At 42.9% G+C, this 9,626-nt stretch overlaps 2 protein-coding genes across 4 annotated transcripts in view; one reads left to right on the plus strand and one right to left on the minus strand.

The window, feature by feature from the left end:
- The window catches only part of tspan2a (tetraspanin 2a), a 9,444-nt gene extending 8,227 nt beyond the window's left edge, over positions 1-1,217 (plus strand). The window contains exons 7-8 of the mRNA XM_019857422.1: positions 49-132; positions 221-1,217. Of these exons, the coding sequence (XP_019712981.1) occupies positions 49-132; positions 221-286 (150 nt within the window). The 3' untranslated portion in view covers positions 287-1,217. The remainder of the gene's footprint in view (positions 1-48; positions 133-220) is intronic.
- Positions 1,218-1,273: 56 nt separating this feature from the next.
- The window catches only part of slc25a55a (solute carrier family 25 member 55a), a 10,308-nt gene continuing 1,955 nt past the window's right edge, over positions 1,274-9,626 (minus strand). The window contains exons 1-10 of one of the 3 annotated variants that reach the window (XM_019857415.1): positions 9,030-9,160; positions 7,105-7,182; positions 6,863-6,988; positions 6,184-6,239; positions 4,231-4,321; positions 4,033-4,151; positions 3,611-3,812; positions 3,376-3,530; positions 3,212-3,287; positions 1,274-1,911 (exon numbers count right to left, since the gene is read on the minus strand). In XM_019857415.1, the coding sequence (XP_019712974.1) occupies positions 1,752-1,911; positions 3,212-3,287; positions 3,376-3,530; positions 3,611-3,812; positions 4,033-4,151; positions 4,231-4,321; positions 6,184-6,239; positions 6,863-6,988; positions 7,105-7,124 (1,005 nt within the window). In that variant the 5' untranslated portion in view covers positions 7,125-7,182; positions 9,030-9,160 and the 3' untranslated portion in view covers positions 1,274-1,751. Of the gene's footprint in view, positions 1,912-3,211; positions 3,288-3,375; positions 3,531-3,610; positions 3,822-4,032; positions 4,152-4,230; positions 4,322-6,183; positions 6,240-6,862; positions 6,989-7,104; positions 7,183-9,029; positions 9,161-9,626 lie in introns of those variants that run through there. The other 2 variants (XM_019857397.1, XM_019857406.1) reach the window with 2 other exon arrangements.

Genomic DNA, 9,626 nt, shown 5'->3' on the forward strand with positions numbered 1-9,626 from the left:
GCCACTGAACTGTAGGTCTACCGAATGAATTGTCCAATGTCATTCCAGGACTGTCTGAGCGCAATCACAGATTTCTTCAACAACAAGCTGCATGTCATCGGTTACATCGGGATTGGCATCGGAGGAGTAATGGTGTGTGTAATGATTGCGTGTCAGCAAAGGAGCCACTGGAGATTTTCAATGTGTGTGTGTGTGTGTGTGTGTGTGTGTGTGATTTCAGATCCTAGGGATGATTTTCAGCATGGTGCTGTGTTGTGCCATCCGGAACAGCAGGGAGGTTATATAGTTGTCAATCATACGACCTGGTTGGACTCCTCCCTCCTCTCACCTCTGCATATAACACATGCTCTCTGTTTGTGGCACGCTTCTGTGACATTCCTGCTGTAAATATGGATGCGTCTTCGCATGTCCTACATACTGTGTGCCTCGTTGTTTTGGAGGCCTAGCCTGCCTTTTTGTAAGCCTGACTTCATGTAGAACAGGGGGAGGGAACTCCGGTTCCTCGAGAGCCATGTCCTGCCTGTTTTAGATCCCTCCCGATACTCCAACATACCTGATTCAATTGCTCGTGTTCATTTCAGGTCTCTACAGAGCTTACTGATGAGCTGATCATTTGAATCAGATGTGTTGAAGTCAAGAGGGATCTAAAACAGGCAGGATTTGGCTTTCGAGAAACCGGAGTTCCCTACCCCTGATGTAGAATCTACTGCATACTGTACGTGCCTACTGGACAAGCCTTGTGCAAGTGACCGTTTTTATTAAAGGTTTTTTAAATGTGATGAAGCACGGTAAATTAGTGGGTTCCATGTTTTGAGGTACCGGGTTCAAACCTCAACTTTGCATGCGTCTGCCGTGCTTGCGCGGATTATCTCCCGACTATTTGGCTTCCTCGCAAATGACAAGAAGATACATGTTTTATTTTTAAATTGCCCATCTGCGAGGATGTGGGTGTGTCTTCATACATGAGCCCTGCGATTGGCTGGCAACCAGTCCAGGCTGTAAGCCACCAGCTCTCTGTGACCCTCATAAGTGTTGTGGAAATTTATTTGAACGTGTTTATACTACTGCGACTCATCACCAACCAATCTTTGTACTTTTAAAGTATAATAGAGGTTTTAACCATCTTTTTAAACATTTAGTAAGTACTATAATTGTGAATGCACTGTACATTATTTTGGGTGTGCCAATAAAAACAGAAAAGTGTATTTAGGTCAAAATGTGTTGCATTGTAATTGTGTGCAATCATTCAAATAAATGGACCAACAAAAGCGAGTAGATTGCATTATTTAGTAATGCATGGGTATTCATACATAGTACAAAAAAGTTATTGTAGTGTCATTTTTTTCCCCACGAAGGCATTGCAGCAGGATGAAAGTTCATGCAAATTAATGTGGACAAAACACACATCTTCACAGTCACACGCACACACAGTGACGTGGTGGTAACAAAGGCCTTCACACTGAAATGACCATGTGAAGGCAAGACTTCACTCACAGTAACTACGTAACATAGAAACAGAAAAAACACTGAAAATGAAATAGCTGTGCCTCTCTCAACTCCTCATGAGTAAGGCTGATTATCGTCACAGTGCCAACGCGGGCCGAGGGCGAGAGTTAAGCCACAAAAGTGTTTCAAGTGCAACACAACTCTTCTTCCTCCTTGCATGGATGTAAACTGATAGAACGTAGCTGCCAGTTGCGGCCATCCTTCTTGGCTCCAAGTGGTCCCCCTGCTCAGGTGGCGAGGACCTCTTACGGCGACAGGACACCGAGAGGGGAGTTGTCTAGGATGTACTCGCCCACACCGACAAAGTACATGACCTGGGCGATGCCAAACAGAGGCGCGATGACCAGGGCTCGGCAGCCGGCGCCTTTCATGAAAGCGGACGGTCCTTCCTTGCGCAGGATTTTGCTGTGGGAACAAAGCAGCATCAAGTCATTTAAAAAAAGGGCAGCAGCTATCAAATTGATATAAAATGAAGTATTCTACCCTTGAGTAAATCCGATACAAATTCGCTTTGCATGAGTTAATCAATGCCAACACAAAATGTTCATGTGTGGTGCAGGTACTATTATTGTCCACTTGGCTCCCCATCCTTACGTTCTTCACTGTTGTATCTGTGACTATGAATGTATTTGGCTTGAGGGCAAAGTCTGGCGAGAGACTTGTTGCTACAATTTGTCTTATAAAAAGTGATTGAAAGTGCACTGGCAGCTGTGGTTATCTTCGACCACCTTGTGTTCATGGATTGTGCCGTTACGCACTCTGTACTTTTTTTTTGTGTGGAATGACCCAAATTTTTGGACATTCTGTTAGTGTGCATTATTTCTAGCTTGCTACCATTGCGCCAACTAATGTCTACACCTGTGGTGTGTGAGTCTGCAGTCACATGAGTCCTTACAGAGAAATTGTTGCAGCCTGAATGAAACATGCAGGTATACAATTCTTTGTCCTTTCTGTATCTTGACAGAAGAACATCAGCTGCCTTTTATTTAGACACTTGGAAACCCTTTTTCAATTGTAAAACTAATGTTCAATGTCCTTTAAACAGGGTATATAAAAAATGTAATGTATGAAAAACGTATTGCAGTATTTTCATGCCCAGCACAAGTTTAGCACACAGCATGGTCGACTTGCACGCATGCGTGGGGTTTTCTTTCTTTTGGTATTCTCAGACGAGTGTGCTTGGAAACGGGAATTTGTTGGCAGTCAACACAGTCGACTCTCATTCCCTCACAATTCAGAGTGCGTGCCAGGCGCTGTGTTTGAAATTGCGGAAGCAGGTAAGAACTCCCTGGAGTCCATGCACAACATCGAAGCATACAAGGAACGTTTATAATTAACTGCAAGCAGACCTCCAAAGGTAGATGATGTAAAGTTGGGCAGGATCAAAGGTCACTGCTGTCATGTGGGCACTTGGGAGACAATCTTCCAACCCAATCATTCATGTCAGTGCGTGAATCCTCACCCCGACAATCTTCCAACCCAATCATTCATGTCAGTGTGTGAATCCTCACCCCGCCCGTCAAATACTTGTGCCGGTGCAACAGAAAACGCCCTCGAGCCATCAAATCATCGCACAATGCGGTTAGCAAAATTTCCAAACTCGCTGAACTAGGCTTGCCCCAGCAGGAGAATTATGACGTGTCCGTTTTTACACTCAAGCTCACATTCACTGTCTATGACTATAACTACAGTCTCTAAGTCTCACCTGACACAGTCGACGACTCCGCTGTAAGCCTCTTCAGCCGAGCCCTTGTTCAGTGACTGCAGTCTGGTCTTCACCACTGGAAAGCAACAAAAGCTAACACGTTAAGGGACAATATTCCTATGAGGCCGATTTCGGAAATTTTGATGATGAGGATGAGCCCTCACCATCACAGGGGTTGACGACCACTGCGGCAGTGGAGCCTGCTGCGCAACCCGAGAGGAAAGCCCAGTAGAAAGGTGACGACTGGTCAGCACTCGACTGGCCGAGTCTGTTGAGGTTGGCGAACAAAGGGAAGTAGACGACTGAGAAGGGGACATCCCTAAGGAGCAACAGAAGACATGTTAGACTTGAAGACACATGTCAAATGAATATGTTTGGAGAGGACGGCAGGGATCTTACCTCATGAGCGTGGCCCCAAGGCCTTTGTAAAGCCCCTGGATGCCCTGCGTGCGGAGGAGCTCCCTGGCGATCTGCGTTGCCGACGCGGGGCGTGGCGTGGCCAGCGCGGTCACAGTTCCCGAGTTGTAGGAGCGACTCAGTAGCGGATTGGTGGCCACAAGCTTGGAGGAAGACGTGATGACTGGCTTTTGTTGCTCGGCAACTACAGAAACAAGCAAAACAACACCACTATTTACACCAATTCAACATGAATGCAGTGGCAGGAAAACGTCTTTGAGGAGGTTTTGTGACGCAAACCATTAATGAGATTGTTTGATCACATCAGATTTTTTTTTCTTTTTTTTACAGAACATCCCATAAAACATGTTATTCCGTAGTACTTGAATGTGTTTCCTATTGCCCAATGATAAAAATGCGCTTACCGATTCTGCCGGCGTCCTGCAACTGTATCTTGAGCATTTCCATGGGTGTGGTGACTATGACTTGACACATGCCCGCGCCGCAGCCAGCCAGCATCTCTTTGAACACCGACAGACCTTGACTTCAAACAAAAGCAACCAACAGTCAGTCTCAATAATGAATCAATTAGCCTCAATGCTGAGCAGTTCTCAAAAACTCACCCATTTTTCGCAAAGTGGTGTCGGAAAAAGTCATTGGCGGCCAGCTTTATGGCCTTCTCGGGTGTCACGAGAGTCAAATTCACAGCGGCGCCTTAAGGGACAAACAAGATGACAGTTAGACATCGAGCTGTCACATTTCACTTTGTACAAGCATTCCCCACCATTATCATTACAGCACTAGAATGTAAAGAGTCCTATATGAGGCTAATAAAACACAGAGAAGTTTAAGTCATAAGGACAGAGTCGAGGAAATTACAAAGAGAAAATAAGGGAGGAGTCAAATAAAACAAAGCCATAATGCTGAAAAAAGAATACAGAGATGCAGATGGAGACAGTGAAAGACACGAAGGAGCAAAGAATCAGCTGACAAGACAAAATAAAAACATGTTTGTGAAAAGAAAAGACAGACAGACAATGAATGGCGCGTGATCAGATTTTTGGCCAAACTTGAAAATAGACCCTTGTGAGTTTCACAAGTCATTTGCAAGATCAAGCAAAAAGTCCTGAAAGCACGCTCCAGAAGTCCAGAAAGTGAAGGAGCAGCACGGACGTTACTGACAAGGAGTTGACACAACAGGACAAGTAAAGATGGCAAAAACAACATATGTGCCTGTAGTTTGGAATAGAGCAATATTGTAAGAACCATAAATGGTTTGCCTCCAGCGTGGCTGCGCCTTATCGGCTAGCCTTCAATATCCCAGGGGGACCCATGTCTGTAATATGAAAAACACAGATGCAAACAAACAGCATTCCTCACACAAGCAGAGACCCACAACATAAGGGCCCCGATTTTTCCTCATCAAACTCTACAACGACTTTAATTTTAAAGGCATCGAACAATCATTTAAAAGCCTTGTCAGGTTTTTTTTTTTTCCATTTTGGCAGCACTGCTATCACAATTAACATAGGAATGGTTTTGGCCTTGTCTACAAACAGCCACATTTACTTTGTTAATGTAGTAAACGGTGGACTGAAAATACACTTGCTTCACCCTCATTACTAACAAGATGAAGCCTTGAATTAAATAAGGCAGTGGAACCTCCAAAGTCAAACAATCCCAGACTATATTTTATTTTATATTCCCTTAGAACAGAATGCAAAGTCATTTACAGTGCTTAATATGTATTGACTCTACCAGTGATATTTTACATAACATTTCAAGCCCATATTGAGGTATAAAGAAAAAGTCTGTATTATAAAACTGAAAGAAAATCACTCCTAACGGTAACGGACATGCATTTTTTTTTTCATACTAAACGAAGCAGCCGGATGCTAAGCTATAATGGCTGCAGCTGTTGAAAATTTGTAGAACCCGGAACATCACGTGCCCAAACCCGGAAGACAGGCTTGTGCAAGCTGCGATAACTATGATAACTTCGGGGTGATTAAATGATGGGTTTGTGTTCGCTATCGCTGGCGTCTGGGGACGAAAGTGAAACACAAACACACACAAATATAGTAAACACGAACAATGCCTAAGCAGGCCATCTGGTCGTTTTTGGTCTATCTTAAAAATGTGTGTGTCAAAGGAACAATTCGGCATTTGTAGCTGTGTCTTTACCCGTGACTATTTGTAGAGGCCACTTTACCGCATTTGTGAATACTACTGGCGCAAAATCTAGCCAAATACCAAAAGAAAGAAAACTCCACCTCTGCGCACAGTTAGATAACGCTTTGCGCAAGACTTACACCTGGAACAAGGGGCCCAAGGATGTCAATCCTTTTGCTGCTTGCTGAGCAGCTTAAGTCTCACAAGACTTGTCACAGATGACGTTCTGAGCCCCAAATCGCGCGTTTTTTTGCGCTGCATTCAACTTTGGAGGTTCCACTGTCTGAAAAATATTACCCTGTAGCCAGTGATATTAAACAACATGTCCCGATCTTACCCTCTCTTTAAAATAAATCCTCTTTGAGCATTTCTAGTCATTGTAATCGTTATATTTGGAATTTTACCTCTATACATGCCAAAGTAGCCCTCCGATCGAACTGTTTTCACAAGGCAGTCCATCCTACAAAAAAAAGAGAAATTGAAAGAATGATCAAATTGGGTGTATTCAGATGGTAATCATTTGATTTTTCAAAATTTTCCGAAATGTTACAGAGGCCGTAATGTCCCCCGACCTCACTTTCTTTTTAATTCAGTACATTTGGTAGGTACAGTTCAGTTGTATTTGAAGTACAAGCTCAAGTTTAGTCAATTAGTTAGTTTTGGGGAACATTAGTTTTCAAATATCTACTAAAGTGCGTGAAGTACATTTTAATTGAATAACTATTCAAGTACATTTTATTCCATCCAGAAATATGAATGTTCAAACTGTGCCACTGTTTCTGCGGAATACTTGGCCAAAGTATGGTATTATATATTGGTCTTTATGGTGTTATTTAGAATGCCAAGTCTCATTGTCTATCTGCAGTAAATCAGACCTGCACCTGTGCTAGTCCAGACTTATTTGCCTCAAATAGAACGGCCACGTAACACGAGAGCTACCCCAGGGCAGAATGTAAAACGTGGAATTTCAGGAATTGCTCCAACTCACACAGACAATTGCGCATGCCTTTCGAAAACAGGCCACAGCGGGGTGTATAATGCCCTGGGAATGTATATTGTGCAAGCCTATGCATGACTACTCACATGCTCTTGTAGACCTGCTGTCCTTGTCTCTGGTTCTGTAACCTCGTCTTTGCCAAGTCAATGGGGAAGACGCAAGTGACGCCAACAATGCCGGCGATGCCGCCATTGATGAGCTTGGCTGGGAGGCTGCACGGAGAAAGAAAAATAATTTGAAGAAAAATGACAACCTAAAAACTAGCGGTTACGTTAAGCCAAACATACTGTTTATTTTTAGATAAATAGATTTTTAAAAACATACATACCTGATGTGCTGCTGAGACATGATGACTTTGAATTAAAGATGTATATTTGAACGGCCAATCAAAATTCAATGCAGAGTTCTGGGAAGATTACATAAGTCAGGAGTTACTTATATGGTGGCACACTCAAGTTACAGCACTGGTGTAGTTGATGCTGATGCAACCTACTGCTTATAGACCCTTTCCATGTTTGTAAACTAAAGTGAGAGGCATTGTAGTTGCAGAACGGCTGGGGTTTGAGAAGATAACAGATAACGCGCTACCTCATCACTTTCTTCTGCATTGTACAAGTTGGATGAAATCTTGTATGTCCCCAACTACCTCCAAATTAGGCGTGATGGGTCGATTTAAGAAAATAAGTTAGCTTTCAACACTTTTTGGCCGATTACAAAAATGAGTTATTCCCCCTGTGAGTGCCATACACATAGAAATATAATCAAATTAAAAACGAGGCGACAGAGATTACTTTACTGTACATCACACATCTTGAAACTGAGGCGGGGAAACACATTTTCAACAAATAAGGGCGCATTTTCTGAGAGGAGCGCAAAACAGACCTGCGCAACGTGATCACACTAAATTGGCCGCACAAAAAAAAAAAAAAAAAAGTTATTCCCCCTGTGAGTGCCATACACATAGAAATATAATCAAATTAAAAACGAGGCGACAGAGATTACTTTACTGTACATCACACATCTTGAAACTGAGGCGGGGAAACACATTTTCAACAAATAAGGGCGCATTTTCTGAGAGGAGCGCAAAACAGACCTGCGCAACGTGATCACACTAAATTGGCCGCACAAAAAAAAAAAAAAAATGGCGGAAACGAGTCAATTGTCACACATGTACACGTAAGCCAAACATCATGAGCTAGCCACGTTTATGTTGCCGGGTTATTCTCGGATGCCCAGGGGGAAACGAGTAAGATAGAAATCACAAACAGTCATGCCAACGAATTAAGAGCTTTAATTACTTGAGCGGGTGTGCACGGAAGCTCAGAGCTCAACGAGTTAGGTATCAGTTACTAACTTGTAATAGTAAAGACACCTGGCCATTATTTCACAATTCCTGACCACTTTCTCAACGTTTCAAGACAAAGAGGTTAAGTTAAAACAAATTGCCACGATAACTTACCCGAAATGAAATGAGCACCGCAAACGCGGGCACTCCTGATCATATCCTTGGTCTTCTACTCTTTATGTTTAAAATCCCCCAACCACAGGCTCTTCGGGGTTTTTGAAACATCGGTTTACTCTTGCAATTAAGATGTTTTTCAAAAGCCGTTCCACTTCGATTTGCACACCAGTACAATAAATTGCGAGGCATGTTGCTATTTTTTAACTACTCAATACAAACCAAACTGATCTTCCCTGTTTAACAAACTGTCAACCGTTCTTTTGCACTAATTGCGCGCGCGCAGTTTTTGATGGAGAACGAAAAGGAGTCTATTCAAATTCAGGATCCTGTGACGTCACCGTTCACAAAAAGTGGGCATTCCTTCATTTTAACATTCCAGAATAGCAAAAAAGGTTTTGTTCCCATCGCAAAGAGTCTGAAAGGAAAAAAAACCTTTCTATTTTACAGCCTGACAAAAATCGAATAAACGCTTTGACAGATACGCTTTTCATTGTTTGGCTCTACCTAGGTTTGGTCTAGCTTTACGTTGCTCAATTAAAAAAATCGGTAATATTGACTAAACGTATCAAAAACATTGGATCTTGAATCGGTAAACTACCCTCACTTTAAGAATTATAAGCAATAACCGAACACGTATGCAATAAAAAAATCAGTCTCGTGTGGTACGAGCATTCCACTTTTGTCTAATTGTTACCATTGGCAAGCCCAAGAGCATCCGTGAAAGATGACGCAAAATACTCCCACAAAGAACGTAAAAGTAGACGTTGCATGATGTGAAATAACCAACTCACCTAAATTAGCCTGCGCGGAGTCTTTTTCAATTCTTTAATAGCCGGCGACGTTAAGTTTCTGAGAGGTCTGTGAAGACGATGGTGATGACTTTAGAAATTCGACAGATGGAGTGGAAATTTCCATTGATGGCTCGCTTTACATTTCAGTCAGACTCCGACAAGTCCGCCCTTTCGCCTGTAGATAACCAATCAACGCCTCGCTAGTTTGCCTACACGACGTCGATTGGCTGCTTTTATCCCACTGACATTGGATCACAAAGCGATCTTTTAAACTGTTCCGCCAATGGAATGAATAGCTTGACGGGGCTTGGCTCTTAAAAAAAAAAAAAAAAAAAAAGCATCACAGTCGGCATGTAATTACCGCCCGAGTGAGACAAATTCATGATCTGGGGCGCTCTAGGGCTCCCGGTGCCTGCGGTCATAACTGACATCTACTGTATGAAATGTGGCTCACGGAAGAAAAAACTGAAAAGGAAAAAAAGAGCTCATGATCCAAAGCATACCTCAATGACTAAGCGCGTGCATTGAGACACGGAGGTTGCAGATTAAATGGAGATGATATCAGGGCCTGTGGCACACGTGGCCCTGATAGGGGCA

Source organism: Hippocampus comes, unplaced genomic scaffold, assembly GCF_001891065.2.
Source record: "Hippocampus comes isolate QL1 unplaced genomic scaffold, H_comes_QL1_v1.1 scaffold17, whole genome shotgun sequence".
Taxonomy (NCBI): domain Eukaryota; kingdom Metazoa; phylum Chordata; class Actinopteri; order Syngnathiformes; family Syngnathidae; genus Hippocampus; species Hippocampus comes.